General features: G+C 42.3%; 3 protein-coding genes across 6 annotated transcripts in view; all 3 read left to right on the top strand.

Moving 5' to 3' along the window:
• LOC118082756 (amine sulfotransferase) overlaps window positions 1-6,315 on the top strand; it is a 24,813-nt gene extending 18,498 nt beyond the window's left edge. The window contains exon 9 of the mRNA XM_088666021.1: window positions 6,136-6,315. Within this exon, the coding sequence (XP_088522147.1) occupies window positions 6,136-6,260 (125 nt within the window). The 3' untranslated portion in view covers window positions 6,261-6,315. The remainder of the gene's footprint in view (window positions 1-6,135) is intronic.
• LOC118082145 (amine sulfotransferase-like) overlaps window positions 1-20,057 on the top strand; it is a 47,032-nt gene that overhangs the window by 3,492 nt on the left and 23,483 nt on the right. The gene's annotated exons all lie outside the window — the stretch shown is intronic.
• On the top strand, window positions 5,582-20,057 carry LOC118082144 (amine sulfotransferase-like). 4 transcript variants are annotated; one of them, XM_088666033.1, is made up of 8 exons: window positions 5,582-5,762; window positions 8,457-8,562; window positions 10,523-10,667; window positions 12,743-12,951; window positions 13,454-13,586; window positions 17,320-17,414; window positions 19,044-19,224; window positions 19,581-20,057. In XM_088666033.1, the coding sequence occupies exons 3-8, from the start codon at window positions 10,526-10,528 to the stop codon at window positions 19,703-19,705; spliced, it is 885 nt and encodes a 294-aa protein (XP_088522159.1). In that variant the 5' UTR covers window positions 5,582-5,762; window positions 8,457-8,562; window positions 10,523-10,525; the 3' UTR covers window positions 19,706-20,057. The 4 variants fall into 4 exon arrangements, with proteins under 4 accessions (XP_088522159.1, XP_034965029.1, XP_034965027.1 ...); XM_035109138.3 differs by having other exon boundaries at window positions 5,696-5,762; window positions 8,457-8,566; XM_035109136.3 differs by lacking the exon at window positions 5,582-5,762 and having other exon boundaries at window positions 8,409-8,562.

The following is a 20,057-nucleotide window of genomic DNA, read 5'->3' as shown; positions in this document are numbered from 1 at the left end:
CTTGAATTGGGAGTGGTATGTTCTTCCACCCTCAAGAAGATTGGCTGCTATACCTGTGGAGGCTACAGGTAGTGCAATATTTCCTTGTCCTCGAACTGTGCTGAGCAGGGTCTTGTAGAGATATGTTTTACCACTACCTCCTGGGCCATCTATGAAAAAACAGTGGTTGCTGTTTTTTGTTCTTTGTTTAATGTAATTGTCATTTCTTCTGCTTTTTGTTTTTCAAAGACTTGGTTGTAGTTATCTGCAAGTAAGTTTGAATTTGGTAGTATAGGTGGTAATCCAAAATCTTCACATTTTTCCCCATGGAGTAGTAGAATGTTACATATTTCTTGTAATGCAATATAACGGCAAATTGTGCATTCATCGTTGTGATGGATATGTTTTTGAACGATATCTTCGGTGGGGTAATGTTCATATTTTACAAAAAGATCATTCATGTTCTGTAGGGAGGCAAATACACAAATGTACGCAAATAAGTCTCTTAGTTGTTTTGGCATGCTGTATTGGATAGCATCTTCTAAAGTGTTCTCCCACACTTGATCATCATTGATGAGGCCTCTTTCTTTCGCAGCATCTTGGAAACTGCGATAGATATTTCCATTGACAGTTCTCAGATCTTCAAATGATATTGCACCGGGAACATGTAGCAATAGGAGACGCATGCAGTAGCGTTCTGGATCTGATGATAAATTGACAGAACACATTCGTACAATGATTTTTTCAGCACCCCGCTGTCGTAATTTCCATGTACTGGTTACAGAGTCGAATACATAGTGTATTGGAATGTCTGAATATAAAATTTTCCTTGCTTGCTCTTGCTCTTGATTTAATTTAAACCAAGCCGTCAATTGAGTATTTCTTGCTGAAGCTCTCTGGGCCGCTGTATTGATGTCATTTGGATTGAAAAATACAAATTGTTCATCAGGCAGATGCACTGCCAACCTATTGATGGTATGTGATTGGTAATGCATTTCAAACCCATTTAAACGCCATGCTGCTTCTGGAGCGCTGACATATCTGGAATCCATGAAGGTCTTAATTTCACCATGATTTAAAGTGCCTTGTTCTTGAATCACAACATTTGCACAATCATGACCTTTATACACATATTTAAAAAGGTATTTACACTTTTTATGGAAGCGCAGACTTCAACATTAATGTGGCAATTGTACTTTAGGGCAAGATGTGGATTATATGGTACAACCCAATGGTTATCTATTGTCCTGCCATTCACAATTGAAGTTTGGTTTGTGTTTCGTCTTCTATATTTTGGATAACCATTTGTATTTGCTGATGTTTTTTCCTGGAATGGTTTTGGAAATTCATTAGTGCATTTGTCATTTGACATACATGGTGAATTAGGGTTGAGTGGTCCACTTGGTCCATGAATCATATGTTTTGTAACAATTGCATGTAAGCGAGGAGTGTTGGTTATATTTGGAATTTCAGCAGATACTGTTTTGTCTATCAGTTCTTCAGTTTTGGGTTTGCAGTCATCTTTAAGAATAAGTAGTATGTGAGCATGAGGTAAACCCCTCTTCTGAAATTCTATTACGTAGACAATTGCTTTTGGTACTCCAAAAATATGTTTTTTACAGAGATCATCAATTAAAGCTTTCAGTTTTAGATGAAATACTCTTGCAACTAAATCAGGTCGAGCATCAGTAGTTAGGTCATGTTGTAGGTTTTCAACAATCTCTTGCCATTTGGGGTTGCATGTCATTGTGATAAAAAGATCAGGTTTGCCATATTTCCTAACAATTGCCATTGCATCTTGATAATTTTAGAGCATGTTTCTTGGGCTACCTGCAAATGAGGATGGTAAAATATATGTTTTTCCAGGAATCAGGCCTTTCTGATTGGATTCATTAATTAAGTGGTCCATCAATCCTGAGTATTTCTCAACTCGCAATTTTTGCTGATTTTGTCGTACATAGTTGAGTCTGTTGGATTCAGTTTTTACATATGCATCAACTATATACTGTTGTGTAAGGCGGCCAGCATTTAAGAAGGGGTTGAAGTTGTCTCTGATGGAAAGACGATACCCGTAATATTGCATTTGTGTAACTCGAATTCTAGGATTTCGTGTTTGATTTGTTAAATTTTGTAACGCTTGAGGTCTGTGTTGAAAGGTATATCAATTCCCCAGCTTTGATCACCATAAGGGAAGAGTAATGGATAAACCCTGGGTTCCAGATTGGGGTCAAGGACACTAATCCTTTGTGTATTTCTTTTATTTGTATCATCTGTACTTGCTTTGCAGCGTATTAGAAGATCTCTTTCTAGTGGTGGTTCGCCATCATCATTTTGAAAAATGAAAGCAACCTCATTATGTTTTGGTGCATTATAGCGTCTTTGATCATTTCTTCGATCTTGCACTATTGTCATGGTCACTTCCTTAATAATGTTTCCAGTTGTTGCAGCATCCTCCTCATATTCTTTTTCAACTTGGTACAACATTTTGCAGGCCTCTGCAAATGGATTTGTTTGAGCAATGAGTGTGCTTAGTTTTTTTAAAATTTCTGGATTTATTCCAGTATTTGCGGAATTTTTCATTCTTTGCTCTGCTGCTTCAGAAGGATCTAAAATATATAATTGAGCAAACTGTCTGTTTTGTCCCTGTTCTGGGTGCAGTGTGCCTACTCTGTGACAAATTGATCCGTGGATCCGGAAACAATATGGGCCATTGCCAGGTGGTGGAGTAATGTTTGCTCCCATAGAGGCAAATGCTAAAGCACTATTTATAGATCTAATATTGTTGAAGAAATTTTTGCTGTAGTAATGTTGTCCAGTCATGAGCTGTTGGATTAATGGATTTGTTCTAATTGAGGAAATATTTACTTTTCCTTTTGGACAACATTGTGAAAATTTTCGATCAGAAGGTCTTTCAGCTTCAAAATGTTTTGCACTACAAAAGTGGCATATCTGATCTAAATATCCACACGTGTGGGTTTTAATGATGTCCTCATTGAAGTTTTCCAATTCATTCATAAGTGTCTTTGTTAGTTTTGAGGGCCTTGAGTCTTGGTTTTGTATTATTTCCCTCTCTATGTTTTTCCTTGGTCGTAATTCTCTTTTCCTCTGTGTTAATTGTTGTTTCCGTAATTGGCGTTCATCTGCAGGCAGATGTGTTAACCTTTCTCTTTCTAGTGTGGCATGTCATTGACATTGTATTTTTTTGTCCCTTCGGAGTTCTATTTGCTCTCCTTGCTTTTTTACTTTCAGCATCTTGCTGTCGTTTTTGAATTTCTTTTTTTAGCATTCTGTTTTTCTCTATAGAAATTGTTTTGTTTTTTTCTGCGAGTTAGTGTCTTTGCATCTTCATGTAAATGTATTTTATCTGTTATACTGTCAATCTTGTTTGTGTTTTGTTTATGATTTAGAGGTTGTTGGTCATCATGAGTTAAATTTGTTTTTTTTTTATCTTTTTCTTTCAGTGATCTATTTACTCGTCTTTCTCTTTCTCTTTTGGTGTTTTGCTGACGTATTCTTAGTTGTTCATCTGGGGTTTGACTTGCTCTCTTAGCAAACCCCGTAGGTTAGTTTCCACGCACAATCACGCACATGTGAGTTCAGTGTAAAAGGTGTATCTGAGCATGGACAGAGTGTCTCCTTTCCTTCCCCCTTATAATAAAATGCAAGTGTCTCTAATGCTTTTTGCCCCTGGGTCCCTTCCTGCTCTTTTCTGGTGCCGAATCAAGACGGTGCCCCGCCAGCTTCCCTTTCTTTCTTTCTTTCTTTCTTTCTTTCTTTCTTTCTTTCTTTCTTTCTTTCTTTCTTTCCTTCCTTCCTTCCTTCCTTCCTTCCTTCCTTCCTTCCTTCCTTCCTTCTTTCTCCCTTTCTGTCTTCTCTCCCTCTTTCTTTTTCTTTCTTTCTTTATTCCGTTCCTTCTTTCCTACTCTACTTTCTCTCCCCTCTTTCTATCTTGTCTGGCCAGGAGCGGTGGTTGGCGGCCGCAAGGAAACGTTAGGCAGAGGGGTGTGGGTGGGGGAGAGCATGCGTGTGTGTGCGTGTGTGCCACTTGCGCTTGCATAGGAGGCTAAAAAGGGGGGAGAAAGCAGCCTCCTTCTCCTCATGCTTGTGAGGCGCTTGTCCAGCCAGGAGCGGTTGGCATGTTAGGCAGAGGGGTGGGGGTGGGGAGAGAGAGAGAGAGAGAGAGAGAGAGAGTGTGTGTTAGAGCAGTCGGGAGGTGAGGCGCGGAACAGCGATTTGGAGGGGAAACCTCCTGCTAAAAACTACTAAAAACTATAACTCCCAGCATGCCGAGAGGTAGCTTCCGCGTTCTGAGCCCTTGCAAGCCCCTTCTTGCTTTGTGGGCATTGTAGTTTCCCTTTCCCTTCCCCTCCTCCCAGCGTGGTATTAGAGACTGTCGTTTGCAGCAGTTTGCCGTGGTTTTTTCCCTTTCCCTTACCCTCCTCCCAGCGTGGTATTAGAGACGGCCGTTGCCAAGGGCCGGGCCGTGGAGGGCCAGGAGTGCGTCCTGCTCAACTGTGGGTGGCGGCGGAGGCGGAGGCGACGCGCATCTTGCGCTCCCAGAGAAGCGGTGAGACGGCGGTAGCCTGGGGGGGGAGAGGCCGAGAGACGCTGACAGAGGCAGGAGGGTTATAATAAAGTCCCTGTGTCTCTGCATCCAATCCCTGTGTCTGTGGGGCACATGCGCAGTAGCGCGGACACAGGGAATCTGGACGCAGAGACACAGGGACTTTATTATATAGGATTATGGCTTGAAATGTTCCAGCAGGTATTAAAAAAACAAGTAACACACTGGAGACAACTTTGGTTTCCTCAGCACCCAATGGAGCCTTGAACTTTCTCCCATAACAATTGCCCACCTCCTCATGTCATCCACAGAGCCCATCCTTGCAAGTGCTTTCTGTGTCAGATGCTACGTAGGAGGAGAGAATTTGGTGCCGGGGAGAGACAAAAAAAGAAAGGGCTATTTTGGCAGTGGTTTCTCAGTACTGGAATGTCTTCCCCAATACAGCCCATTGTATGTGTAGTCTAAGGTTACGTGATTCTTTTCAATGAATCCGGGGATACTTTTCAACTTCAGTAGGAATAATAGGATTTATAAATCCAGGGATTGTCCCCGGGAAACGAATAGAAAAGACCTCAGAACATCAGATCAATACTTTCTGCACTAAGAAATGCAAAGCGCCACATCCATCACAAAGTGTCTCCCAACTGAGACTCCAACTACTGTACACCATTTTATGCTACTGCTGACTGGTGTCCATTGAGGCAGAAGGTAGGGAATAGATCTGGCCAACTCCCAACGCAAATGACGCTTATCTGCATATTGCCTTCAATGGGCTGAATCAGCTACTGGGGCATTTATTTATTTACTTGTGGACTCAGTTGAAAGAGCTGCCCCAGAATATAATGCTGGCCTCATGGAATAAAAGCAACATGAAAATATAATATAATGCAATGACAATTGTTACGAACTAGGCAAATAAAGATGCAGGCTGCTTGTTTTCCCTGCTTGTTATCCTGCCTATTCCATGAGGTTTAGTCACTAGACGGTTGTGCCTCTCAATTGTGGATGGCCTGACACCAAAACTATTTCCTATTTCAGGATCTAAGAAGCTGTGTATTGAAATTATGCAACTTCCTGGGAAAGAGACTGACAGAAAAGGAGGTGGATGCTGTTGTGGATCAGGCTACATTTAATAAAATGAAAGCAGATCCCAGGGCAAACTGTGAGTTCTTGCCACCGGATATTATGGACCACAGCAAAGGACATTTTCTTTGCAAAGGTAAGTGAATGGTAGAAAAAACTGACTTGGTGCTCCTTGCAGAATCCCCAACAGATTCACCTGATAATTACACGGAAATGTGACAGCTACCAAGTAATGGTGATTTCATTTTTCCAGTCTTCATGAATCTCTCAGTTTCTGTTATTTCCTAACTTTAGAGTTCTTCTACTATGACTTTCCCTGTTGTTGTTTTTCCTTGTTCTAATTATGTACTGTATATTTAAGAGTGACATAGTTGTATTTCCAATCTGGAGTGTAGAAACTTTTTCACATGGAGGCCCCTATTCCTATCAAGGGATGGAATATATCTGGAATTATGGATATTTATTTGACCACCACAATGCACTTTCTTTCTGTCTGCCTCCTGGCCCAGGCACTATTGGAGACTGGAAGAACACAATGACAGTCACACAAAATGAAAGGTTTGACAGCGTTTTTAAGGAGAGAATGGAAAAGTTGCCCATCAAGTTCTGCTGGGACATCAATGATGAATTATGAGTCTGCCTTCAGCTTGGAAGGAGGAAATAAAGTGGACTGCATGCATTTAATCCAGGCCTATTTATAAGATTCAGCAAAGAACTCTCATGTGGCTTAATGGCATCCTAATGTTCGAATATGTGCAATAATATTTTTTTAAAACACCACAATACAATTACATTTGTACTGTCCACTTCTTCTGTTTCTACATTCCAGCATGCCCTAATTTCTGACTCCATGTGCAAAAGTTAAAGAATCCCAAACAAACTATTGGGATTAGTAATTGTATTTTAATTTGGCATTGTTATAATGAGGCTACCATTGAATTATTGTGATTGAAAATTAATAAAAATTATTGTCAAAAAAACCCAAACTAACTAACTACTGGTGACCCAGATGGCAATATAAATCATCTGACTCATTCACTTCATCTCTCTTTTTATTGTGGGTGGAATTCAACTTCACACTCTTCCAATTGTTCCATCAAGGCAACAATTTCAGTCTGCCAGATGGCACAATCCCCTGTAGGTATGACGTGGAATTGGGCTAGTGTGAAAGCCCTTCTTAGCTTGGGGTTTGTCAAATCCCACAAATAGTGGGCCAGGTATCTAACTACCTTCACTTGGGGGAGCCACGTGGAGAGTTTAGCCACCTTAGATTGTGCTAGATTGAAAGCTTCATCCCTAGCTAGAATCCAGCTATGAATTTTGTCATTCTCCCATGAGATCAGGGCAGCAAAGTCTGGGAGGGAGTAACGGTCACAAATGGATTCCATGGCCTTAGGCCAGGTGCTGCTGCTGGTAAGGGTTGTGAAGGCTTGTTTAGCTAGCAGCGAGTTTTGAGTTTCTGCAAGGGATTTATAGTAGATAATTATCCTGGCATGGGCTTTTGCTACTATAGATGGTAGTCCCAATTCTAGTCTCAATTGGGCGGCCATGGTCCCATTAGGGAGGCCCAAGATCTTTCTTGCCAGGAGATTTTGCAGAGTCTCTAGTCGTTGGAGTACATTCATGTTCCATCCCCATATTTCCACCCCGTATAACAGCATTGGGGGCATTTTACTAATGTAGATCTTCCTGATCGGCGCCACCAGTTGTCCACCATTTCCGTAGAAAATTTTTACTAAAGCACCAACGGTCTGGCGAGCAGCCAGAATAATTGTGTTTAAGTGGGCTGTCCATGATAATCTATGGTGGAAAGTGATGCCCAGGTATTTAAAAACTGAGCATTGGTCGATGGTGTGGCCCTCGAGGATCCACGATGGGTTTGGTTTTGTCTTGCCAAAAGGGACTATTTTAGTTTTGGAAAAATTGATTGTTAGGAAGTTTTCTTCACATTTGAAATAAAAAACCCTGCAACTATAAAATAAATTGCACTTTCACAATCTCAGGGGTGCTGTATAAAAAAAAACCCTGTGATTTTGTGAGGGAAGAGCTGAGGTACAGGGAAGAGACAAAGTTGTGGAGCTGCCCAAGTCCAAGACATTGAAAGAGGTTTGCAGGATAGATTTGGACAGTTTAATAAGGAGAACACAGGAAGCCTTTTCTATGCAAAGATATTCCTGAAAACATTAGGTTTAGATGATAAACAAAAACAAAACGAGTCATTCCTGCATGTGGTATTGTTTACTGGGAAATAGCTTTCATGGAATTCTGACTATAATGACTGGGAACTATCCATCTTGATGTGGACTCTGTAAGTCCTTCAAAATCCTGAAGGGTGGTAAAGATTGCTGCCAGGCTATTGGATCTGAAAGTTTATTTTTGGGCTTGGGTAATGTTTGATCTCAGATAAGCTGTGTGCAAATGAAAAAGGTTTATACTTTTCTTGGATAGATTTCTAAAACAACCAATGCTAATTATTTAGTAAGTTTTATTAAAACAAATAGGGATTATTTTGGAGTTCAAGTTGGTGTTATTGGGGTGTAACTCAGTGGCATGTGTGTACAAATAGACACCCACTGGTGAATCTCAGGTCTCTCTCACCATTTGAGCCCATTTTCTACTATTGGACCTAAGCAGACGTAATGCTGCAATTATTTCTTAAATGGACAAAGACCACTGTTGATATTGGCTGTTGCTTGTGCAAAGAAGCACGTTCTCCCCCTGTTTTACATTATCAGCCTCTGTGCACCCTTGTTTATCTTTCCTTTCTTGCATAACATGCCAGGAATGATTTCCTAAAGAGGAACCATTGGCTTAATCCAACTCTTCTCAGCTGACAGAATTCTATAAAGCAGTTTCCTGGAGAGCTCTGAACTCCAAGCTGCAGAAGAGATCTCTCTCTCCATCTCCCCCACACTTTTTGACTCTAAAAACGAAAGGTAGGTAAGTTTTGTTATCAATTAAACTTTGCAGGGAAAAGCAGAACTACTAAATAACAACAACATATTTCATCAGATGCATAAAAACTCTTGTCACAATTCATATTCTTTTTCTGGTATTACACGGAGTGCAACATTTGTGCAACCAGTGATTAAAACATTTTTTAAGGGGGTTGAATGTAAACTCCAATTGTGCAAGTGGAACCCTGCTCTTTCGGCGTGGGATAAAACCCTTAATTTATATACAGTATTGGAAAATCAAATGGAGAATTTTTCTTGTTACTATTTTGTACATACATTTTCCAATAAACGATTATTGCAATTCTTAGCGATACAATACAAGTATAAAGAGAATTAAAGTGATTTTCAGGTTTAATGACACTTTATTTCTTTATCACTTTTAAGCAATGGATTTTATTTTTATTTAAATGTTTATAAAACACCCATTCGTCTATAATATCACAAGGTGGTATATCTCACTTTGGTGCATTATATTATATATTACGGCCTGAAATGTTCCAACAGGTATAAAAAAAAACAAGCAACACACTGGAAACAACTTTGGTTTCCTCCGCACCCAATGGAGCCTTGAATTTTCTCCCATAACAATTGCCCACCTCCTCATGTCTTCCACTGAGCCCATCGTTGCCTTCCGTGTCAGACGCTACATAGGAGGAGAGAATTTGGAGCAGGAGGGAGAGGGGGAAAAAGAAAGGGCTATTTTGGCAGTGGTTTCTCAGTACTGGAATGTCTGCCCCAATACGGCTCATTTCATGTGCAGTCTAAGATTACCAGATTTTTTTTCAATGAATCTGGGGACACTTTTCAACTTCTGTAGGAATGATAGGATTTTGTCAGGGGACTGATTTATATATCCAGGGATTGTCCCCGGGAAACGTGGACGTCTGTTAACCTTAGTGTAGTCAACTCTCTGTATTATCATAGATGAAGCTGAGGGCAGCATTCCCTCCATGGAACGTGCTTGGGCACCCCAATTCAGCAGCAGTTGCAGCCAGAGCTGGCAATGGAAGCTAAATGGGCATTGAGCAACAGCTTTCTCTTTACCACCCTGTCTCTTTCCCCCTCTTCCACATCCATTCCTCCTCAAACATACACAAGAGCCATGTGTCCCATTCATCCAGCATCCACTCATTTTGCAAATGCACATGCATGGACTGTCTGTCGTAAGGGGAGAAGAACAGAAATAAATCTCTACAACATCCCCAGAAACAGTCAGAGACTAACACGGAAGGAAAACTGGTTTGGCCCAGGCAGGCAAGTAAATACATCATCCCAATTTCTTGAAGTGGGTCAAGCACCCAGGAGGAATTGGCAAGAGTTCCCAATAGACTTCAGTCTTTCATTTCCCCTGGATCCATTTCCAGGGGGCAGTTTTTTGCTTCCTCCCCACCTCCCCTGAGTACAAGAATGAGTGTCAGGATGGCAGCACTGACCAAACTATGACGCCAGGCAGCATAAAATGACGCCATGGGCTGCTATTTTGCATGCTGCACACATGCACTTGAGAAACAACCGTGTCAGGGTGAAAGAGAAAAGCCTTATTGTGCAGGGCAAAGCCAGCGCAGTAGCAAGGTGAGTTGTCTCTGGAGGGGAGCTCTCTTAGGAATGAGGAAGGGTCAGATGAAGAAGAACTATAGGGTAGTGGGAAGACATGTCAGTCTAACAAAAAAATAGTGTAAGGACTGGGGGAGTTGAAAGCAGCACTATTTTTAAAAACAGAAATAAACCGAGAGAAAGATTGCTTTTTAGCCTCAATGATGAGCCAAGTCTCTGTTCTGTAAATGATGGACCTTTATGTTATTCACCTGTGATGGAAGAGAAGTATAGGATTCTGCTATGAGATCTGCAAGAGGAGTAGGATTTCACAAAATGACACCTCTATTTCTTTGTGATTTCCCACAATACAGGGAACTGTTCTCTTCTCTTGATTCTTATGCAGGCAATGCAACCAGACGAGAACTACCTTTTCACATACAAAGGATTTTATTTCCAGCCTGATTTGACTTCAGTGGAGCACTTAGATACCCTGGATGATTTTGAAATAAGAGACAGTGATGTATTTTTATTCACTTATCCAAAGTCAGGTAAGAGTGTATTTTCATAGGAAGAACCATGATTGTTATTCAACCATGATGGATACTGTAAGGGGGAGACAGTATAGAGAACCTCCCCCTTGCATCAGAAGCAGCTCCTCCCCAAGCAGTGATGGGAGCGAAGGCACTGAGGAAATCTGTCAGGAATTGGAGGGAGAGTGCCAGGGCTCTGGCAGCATGGCAGAGCTCTAGCTACACAGAGGGGGAAAGGGGGGGAGAAGGAAAGCATGGGGCGTAGACCCTTTCCTCCGGTTCCGGAATTACGCAGGAAGAAAAGGGGGAGGAGATTTGCTGTCCCAAGACTCTTATGTTGGAAGAAGTCACGGGGAGGGGAGTGCCGGATTCTGCATCGGAATGAGGAGACACGCTTTTGACACCTAGCTCACTGTAAATAGAGTGCACCCATAAAACACTGTTGAAAGACAAGCATGTGGAGCGTCGTTACTCTGGAGTAGTCGCAAGAACCCCTGACAGATACCCGCATAAATCTACATTGCATCAGTATTATCCTAGCGCAAGTCTAAAACCACATGCAAAATTGAGGTCAATATGGGTAGTATGGAACTTGCCTGGATACATAAAGGTGAACTGGTGCCATTATTTTTTAAAAAAGATGGAATAATATTTTTTCCACCAGTTTCAACCTGTTTGAGGTTTTGAAAACAACATAAATACATATCCACAACATTCAATTTTGGTTGCTAGGGGTTTATTGTATTCATCGACTTTCAGGATTTTGTATGTGGTTGTAAGATGGTGTTTGTAAAGTTCTATTCTTAAAAACCTTTCATCCTGTGACTCTTTATTTCAGCATTTTTCTGCCACAGCTTTGCCAATAACAGGGAGCCATATCCAATGCAGTTCTGCCCTACATGGAATAACCTCCACACCAGAACTTCCGTCACTCTTCTCTCCCCTTGTGTCCCCAGTGTTCCCCAAATCTGCTTTGAGGGGTTGGCAGGGTGGAGTAGACCCAATAACAGGGAGGGAGCGAGGGGATGTTCTGCATTGTATAGGCATTTAGGGCTTGAGTGACATGAAGAAAGGCTTCTGCAACTTTATTTTGCCTATTATGTTTGTCTCACTGGTCATTTGCCAACATTCCTGTCTGCCAATCATTTGTGTATCAGTTATTCAATATATTTAACAATACACTGCAGAAATATCAATGTTTTCCCCATTCTGCTAGATGGTAGTCTCAGAATTTCTTCCCAGATGTCCAAATTTCAGCCAGTGTGGTGTAGTGGTTAAGAGCGGTAGACTCGTAATCTGGTGAACTGGGTTTGTGTCTCCGCTCCTCCACATGCAGCTGTTGGGTGACCTTGGGCTAGTCACTCAGCCCCACTCACCTCACAGACTGTTTGTTGTGGGGAGGAAGGGAAAGGAGAATGTTAGCCGCTTTGAGACTCCTTCGGGTAGTGATAAAGTGGGATATCAAATCCTCTTCTTACTTCTTCTCAAATCTTCTTCGGGGATCAGGGCTTCTTCTCAAATCCTCTTCAATCCTCCTTCTCACTGGCCATTTGTCAACATTCCTGTTCCTAGAATACATTGATAAAAATTAATACTTTGAATCTGCTAAATCAAAGTACTTTGGAGAACAGACAACTTTTTTCATTCCCTGGATTTTGACTATCATTTGTATAATGTGCTAGGAAGAATCTGGAATAGAGCTTTTGGTAGCTTTCTGAGCAATAAAGGAATTCATTTGCAAATATTGTTTGTCTTCCCAAATCCTCAAATTCTATGAGGATGTGAACTCTAGGTAAACTCATTTCTCATCCACAATGGACGGGAAGCCTTGGTCAATCTTCTTCATTCACTCATTGCTGCCCCTATTTCAGTGGTGGTCTGTGTGATACCAAAATTTGGTACTCCCTACCTCTCACCTTCTATTTTACATCATAGTGGTGGCAACCCGTGCAGCCAGCTCCCTAAATCTGCCTCTGCTTGCTCTGTTTCCCATGATTCCCTTCCTCTCCCTCATTTCTTATCTCTAACAGTGTTGCAATTCAGACAGTAAGCTCTGAATAGCTCTTAAATAGGCTTATTCTTTTTTTTTATAGGCACAGTATGGACTGAAAATATTTTGAGCTTGATTTATCATGAAGGTCATCGAAATGGAATGGAAAACTTGAACATATTAGACAGGTTTCTGTCTCTGGAGTACAAGATCCGCAATGTGGATTACGTCAGTCATCCATCACCTCGTCTCTTTCTTTCCCATCTACCCTACTATTTAGTACCCAAGGGATTAAAGAACAGAAGAGCAAAAGTAGGTTATGCCACATTTATTATTTGATCAAATTAAACGTTTGTATTGTCTTATTTAAATTAACATCTCAGTTTCTGTTAATATTTCTCAGTTTCTGAGGGCAGTTCATCCAGCTGCAATTCCATTGTCCATATGAATGATTAATGCTCTGCGCACCCTGAGCTTAGAATAATTCCCATGACTCCTACACAGCAAAGATTTTATGCTCCATCATAGTAAAAGTCTTGTTGGAGGGTGTCATCCAACACTCATAATAAGAATAAGCTCATTCAACACCATAGGATTGCACTGTGCGTGTGACATGCATGTTGCAAAAGAGTGTGAGTTTACCAGGGCTATAAAGCAACTAGGAAGCACCAAGAATGTACAATAAGAGAGATGTGAGATCCATCCATTTATTTTTTTATGCATACATACCCCACATTTCACAGCCACAGAAATAACTACAGGAACCAAATAAAATAGACCAGCCATATAATAGAATTTGTTGTTGTTCCTGCAGGTTGTTTATGTGGTCCGAAACCCAAAGGACGTCTTGGTTTCCTATTACCATTTCTCCAAAATTTTTGTCACATTGGGAAAGGTAGAAGTAGAAGATTTTGGAATTTTCATGGAGAAGTTTTTGGCTGGAAAGGGTAAGGATGATTTGCAATGCTAAAATGAATCACTTTTGTCCTTTCATCTTTATCCTCCTTTGACAACAGATTAAAGAAATTCTCTGTGTGGTAAGGAAAGGTTTCAGAATGCCACATCTGATGCCATGTCCTAACATATTTTCCACATCCCTCCTGACAGACCCTGTCTCCCCAGCTTCTCCTGGGGAGGAAAAAAAATTCAACATGTAGCGGAATTCAGAAGAGTATAGACCAGAGGCAATATTTCATCCTGCAGAGCTTTTACTTGTGATGAAGGCAAATGAGCATAAACGTAATCAAATACAATACATTCAGGATCAGCACAGTCCATTAAAAATCCAGTGGCCTCACTTACAAAACTTAAAACTTATAACATGGCTAAAACTTAACATTAAGCTTCCTATGTACAGACACTCCACACCTGAAGGAAGTGAGACAGAAAGAGAAAGTAAAACCCAGGCTCCATCTGGCCTATATTTATAGCCAGCATGACCTTGCAGAATAGAGATAAGGGAACCAGTTCAAACCAGACTGTACTCTGAAAACAATCATAAGGCTTCTGACTGCTTTAGGAAGTTTCCAGAAGTTTCCAGAATCCTCTTATATTAATCAGAACATGAAAGAATAGAAAAGACCTCAGAACATCAGATCAATACTTTCTGCACTAAGAAATGCAAAGCGGCACATCCATCACAAAGTTTCTCCCAACTGAGACTCCAACTACACCAGTTTATGCCATTGATGACTGGTGTCCATTGAGGCAGAAGGTAGGGAATAGATCTGGCCAATTCCCAAAGCAAATGAGGTTGATTTGCATATTGCCTTCAATTGGCTGAATCAGCTACAAATCATTACAGCAGGGGTGTCGAACTCAAATTCATCAGGGGCCGCATCAGCAGTTTGGTCACCCTCAAAGGGCCGGTGGAATCTGTAGGACTATGTGTCCACTCTTTATTATCATAAATTATTGTCACTGCATTCAATTATTACTGTTTTTTGTAATAATGTAAGTAATAACTAGCTCTGAAAGCAGAAACATAGTCAGAATAATGGCAAGTAGATATTCAAATGTACAATTATTGTACAATTTATTGAAAAATGATTTTTGGTAACAGACATCAAAGCAGGGGGGAGGAGACGGTAAAACAGAAGGGGGAAAGATCACCTACAAACAGAAGGGGGAAAGATCGGAGCGTAGCTGTCAGCCAGCATACTAAACCTCCAGAGAGGGAGAGGCGCAGGGAGAGAGAGGAGGAGAGGGAGTCTGAAACACGCACACTTTGACCAAACTCTTAAAACCACGGCCCAAGCCTGAGATTTGCACACATACCCCTCCCTCCCCCCATGCTAACGCTTTTTAAAGGGCTCTTGCAGTCCTTCCTGTCCTCCTTCTGAGAAGCCCCCCCCCCTGCTCCTTTTGGAGTACAGCAATCTACATTTGTTCAATTGTGGTTGTGTGTTCGCTTATTCCCTGGTTGGTGGTGGTCCTGGACACACCTTGCTTACTTCAACTAAGACTCACTAAGCTCAGAGTAAACATGCATTAGGATCCATCTCAATTCTTGCCATCAGAAGCATTTTCCCCTTCCCTTGGCCTTTTGATTGCAAGGAAGGTGGACGTGAAAGGTTTCGGAAGTGAGACGGGAGGGGGGGGAGGCTAGCTAATTTTGTCTTTCTGGAAAAAGAGGAACATTAGAACTGAGAGAAATTGGGAAAAGCCGCTCGACTACTGGGAGCAGAGACTCTGTCAGACAGCGAGAAGCCATTGTGATGTAACAATTGCAAGAGTGAAAGTGCTACTTTTGTTTCCGCTTGGATTACTTTGTTCTTTCTGGACTGTTATTTTCAACTGGAAAGAAAGGGCAACATTCTTTCTTCTAAATCACTCAAAGAGGGAAAGACAGACAAGGGACTGTGTTGTGTTTTATTTTCATCCCCTTCTCCCGGGGGTGGTGGGGAGGTCCTGCTTCGGCGGAGATGGGGGCTCTCTCCCTCTCTCTCCAAGCGCGGCAGGCGCACGGAAACTAGAGTGACAGCAGGGGGGTGGGGAGAGAGCGCGCTCGGCGCCGGGGTGCACGGAGAGGGACACCGCAGCAACACAAATGGTGCGGTGTGGTGGTGGGGACACGACTGGAGCCAGCGGGATGGGAGAGCCGCTTCCCTCCTCAGCCAAACCCGCCTTACGGAGCGGAGCGGGCTTCTGGTCGAGCGGGATGCCGGCGCCCACCGAGCGGCCAACTGTGTCCCTTTCTGCACACGCGCTCTCTCCGGAGGGCGGGCAGCAGCTGCGCCGCAGCCGCTTCTCCTTGCGCTGTCCGCGCTTCAGCGTGCGGGACCCGGGAGGCGCTGCAGCGGAGAGGGGAGGTGGTGGCGGCGGGGGGAAGGAGGAGGCGGTTTCGCCTCCTTTCCTCCCCCGTGGGGCTCCTCGGCAGCCCCGGCACAAGGCAGAACCTCGGGCTCAGGAGCCGCCGGCCGGCACTCACCAAAGGGAAAGGACCCAGTGCGCTGGCGACGCGGCTCGCGTGTCTGTCAGCTACACGGCTTGGATTTGCTTTTATTAAAAGGACATGGTCCCCGTCCACTCCCTCTCTCACTCCCTCCGTCACCCCCCTTCTCCGCTGCAGTCTCCTCCCTTCACCACCACCCCCGTCGCGCTCGCAGGCAGGCAGGCACGGGCTGGGGCTCAGTGGGTCGGACGCAGCCATGGCGGAGGGAGGCGAGGGAGAATAACTGCTCCGGCCACCGCTGCCCGCCGCGGGCTCGCCGGGCCCCAAGCGCCTCGGGTAGTGAGGCTGGCCTCCCTCAGAAGCTCTATTCAAGGCTGTTTTAAGGGAGGCGCCTTGCCTCTTCCTTGGCGCCCTCCAAATCCCCACGAGCTCGGCAGGGCGTGAGGCTGGGAGCGCGGCGCCTGACCGCCTTCCCAGCTCACGACTTCCCCTCCGCCTGGACCCTGGGCGGCTCTGACCCTTTTGCACTCTGTTGAGCTCCTCTTCTGATTTCCGGAGGAGCGGCCGCGGGCGCCTCCGCTTGCCATTGGCTGCCCAGCGCCTGACGTCAGGGCTGTGGGGAGGCGGCGGGGGCGCAGGCCGCTGGAGGATCGATCCCAAACATGCTGAACTGAAAGCCCCGGAGCAAGTGGCGGGCGCCGCTCTCGCCCTTTTGCCCACGGCTGCGCGCTCCGCCGGGTCCTGGCCGTAGTGGATACACCGGCCCTACTTCTAGAGGGCGGGCCGCATGACAAGGTCTGGCGGGCCGGATTTGGCCCGCGGGCCTTGGGTTTGACACCCGTGCATTACAGGGTGGCACACCTAATCCTTAATCAAGTGTAGAGATTTGTGTTAAATTGTAACTCAGAAACCCAGAAAGGGTCTCCTAAATGTTGCAAGTATTAACTGCCACACCTTATAAGGAAAATGCCAGAGTGGGAAGTTAGGGAGCTGGAGGAAGGCTATCACTGATCTTCAGTCCACCCACCACTCTCCCATCACATTGCTGGAAGGCAGCCTTAAAATGGAGAAGTCGTCTGCAAATTCTTTTTGTTAAAAAGTGTTTGGTAAGGTTGGGTGTTATTGGTTCAGTTTGTGTTTAATTGTTTGTAACCACTGCTGGTTCTTAAATGGATTCCTTTAATTTTTTTAAAATGGAATTTATATGTTTCTATTGCTCCTCTCAGAATGTTTTCAAAAAGTAATCAGATCTACATTTTATGCCAAATTAACTTTTCTCCCATCAGTAGTTGCAAGTTTATGGCTGGACCATGTGGAAGGCTGGTTCTCTCACAGGGATGACTTCAATATTCTGTTTCTTACCTATGAAGAAATGAAGAAGGTAAGTTATCAAAATGCTATCCAGTCCAATATTAACAACCACCAAAACTCACCTTTAGAAAATGGAGGAAGGAATCATTCAAGTGCACTCAGCTGCCTCTTCCCCTGCTAGTCTCGACTCCTTTCTAAAGATTTTTCAAAGCCTAGCAGGCCATGGAATCAGGAGCAGCTTTTCAGAAGCCAGACTGCGAATAGTGAACTGTCACCATTTCCCCTGAGGGATTATTGGGTAATAAATAAAGTGTCATGATCCCAAGAAAGATATGTCATTTCACAGGCCCTCTGATGCTGAGGAGAGATGTCAAATAACCTCCCTTGTTTTTGCAACTGGGGCATTTATTGATTTACTTGTGGACTCAGTTGAAAGAGATGCCCCAGACTACACAGAATGGCAGAAATTATGGAATGTGAGAATGAAATTCACAGCCTGTACATCATTGAAAGAAAATCTATATAAAATGATGTACAGGTGGTATCTCACACCGATGAAACTATTTAAATTGTTTAAGACCGGGGATAAAAAATGCTGGAAATGTGGAACCCAAGAGGGCGATTTCATCCATATGTGGTGGAAATGCCAAAAGGTAAAGAACTATTGGGAGAACATATACAATGAAATAAAAAAGATCTTAAGATATACAATAAAGAAAAATCCAGAGGCCTTCCTCTTAGCAATGGTGGGAGAAGATGTAGAGAAAAACGATATAAAACTATTCCTCTATGCAACAACTGGAGCAAGAATGATTTTAGCTCAGGTATGGAAACAGGATAAAATCCCAACAATAGAGGATTGGTGTAAAAAGATGGTGGAATACATGGAAGTAGCTAGACTAACTTCAAAAATAAGACAACAAGATACCGAAACATATGAAAGAGAATGGGGAATTTTTTTTTGAAATATATGGATAGGATATTAACATCATAAGGAGCTCAGCAAAATGAACACAATCTCATAACCATGGCTTAAACTTCTTTATTGGTACTCAGGCAGAATAGCAAATACAATGTATTAGATAACAAGACAATTTGACAAATGCATGGAGTGGATAAATTGGAAAGACATAAACATGGAAAGAAAATCGTGTATATTTTTGAAGAAATTAATAATAATGAATCTAGAACCTTAAACATAAAGAAAGACAAACCGCGAAAATGTAAAGCAATTTATAAAAAGGCAAACAAAGGTAGAGTGGAAGTCATATTTTAATATATGTATTAATATTTGTTTTACAGTTAATATTATTTTATTTTTATTTTTATTTTTTATTTTTCTTCTTCTCTTTTTCCCTTTTCTTTTTTCTTTACTGCTGGAAAATAATGCTGAAGAAAACTTGATGTAAGTGAAATGTATTCGGCTGTAAATATGTAAAATAAATAAAGATTATCCTCAAAAAAAGAAAAAAAGAAAGAGATGCCCCAGAATATAATGGGTTTCTGCATGGCACATGGAATAAAAGCAACAATGAAAGTATAATATAATGCAATGTCATTGCAATTATCAGAAACTAGGCAAATAAATATGCAGCTCGCCTGCTTGTTTTCCCTGCTTGTTTTCCTGCCTGTTCCATGAGTTTTAGTCAGGTTTCCTCTATTGTGGATGGCCTGACATTAAAACCAGGTCCCATTTCAGGATCTAAGAAGCTCTGTATTGAAATTATGCAACTTCCTGGGAAAGAGACTGACGGAAAAGGAGGTGGATGCTGTTGTGGATCAGGCTACATTTGATAAAATGAAAGCAGATCCCAGGGCAAACTTTGAGTTCTTGCCACCGGATATGATAGACCACAGCAAAGGACATTTTCTTCGCAAAGGTAAGTTAATGGTAGAAAAAACTGACTTGGTGCTCCTTGCAGAATCCCCAACAGATTCACCTGATAATTACACTGAAATGTGATAGCTACCAAGTAATGGTGATTTCATTTTTCCAGTCCTCTTGAAACTCTCAGTTTCTGTTATTTCCTAATATGTTGTTGTATTATGACTTTCCCTGTTGTTGTTTTTCCTTGTTCTAATTATGTACTGTATATTTAAGAGTGACATAGTTGTCTTTCCAATCTTGAGTGTGGAAACTTTTTCACACGGAGGCCCACTAGGGATTGAATATATCTGGAATTATGGATATTTATTTGACCACCACAATGCACTTTTTGTCTGCCTCCTGATCCAGGCACTATTGGAGACTGGAAGAACATGATGACAGTCGGACAAAATGAAAGGTTTGAGAGCGTTTTTAAGGAGAGAATGGAAAAGTTGCCCATCAAGTTCTGCTGGGACATCAATGATGAATTATGAGTCTGCCTTCAGCTTGGAAGCAGGAAATAAAGTGGACTGTATGCATTTAATCCAGGCCTATTTGTAATATTCAGCAAAAAACTCTCACGTGATTTAATGGCATCCTAATGTTCAAATATGTGCAATAATATTTTTTAAAACACCACAATACAGTTACATTTGTACTGTCCACTTCTTCTATTTCTACATTCCAGCATGCCCTAATTTCTGACTCCATGTGCAAAAGTCAAGGAATCCCAAACAAACTATTGGGATTTGTAATTGTATTTTAATTTGGCACTGTTATACTGAAGCTACCATTGGATTATTGTGATCGAAAATTAATAAAAATTATTGTCAAAAAACCCCAAAA

The sequence above is a fragment of the Zootoca vivipara genome, chromosome 3 (genome assembly GCF_965207765.1).
Source record: "Zootoca vivipara chromosome 3, rZooViv2.hap1.1, whole genome shotgun sequence".
NCBI classification, from domain to species: Eukaryota; Metazoa; Chordata; class Lepidosauria; order Squamata; family Lacertidae; genus Zootoca; species Zootoca vivipara.
The sequence above is the reverse complement of the archived record's forward strand: the minus strand, read 5'-3'. Positions and strand labels throughout refer to the sequence as shown.

Excerpts from the sequence above, each read along its gene's own strand:
- LOC118082144 (XM_035109132.3), top strand. The coding sequence starts at position 10,517 with ATGCAGGCAATGCAACCAGACGAGAACTACCTTTTCACATACAAAGGA. Across the intron at positions 10,668-12,742 it reads ATTCACTTATCCAAAGTCAG|GCACAGTATGGACTGAAAAT; the intron begins GTAAGAGTGTAT and ends TTTTTTTTATAG. Across the intron at positions 13,587-17,319 it reads GAAGTTTTTGGCTGGAAAGG|TAGTTGCAAGTTTATGGCTG; the intron begins GTAAGGATGATT and ends TTCTCCCATCAG.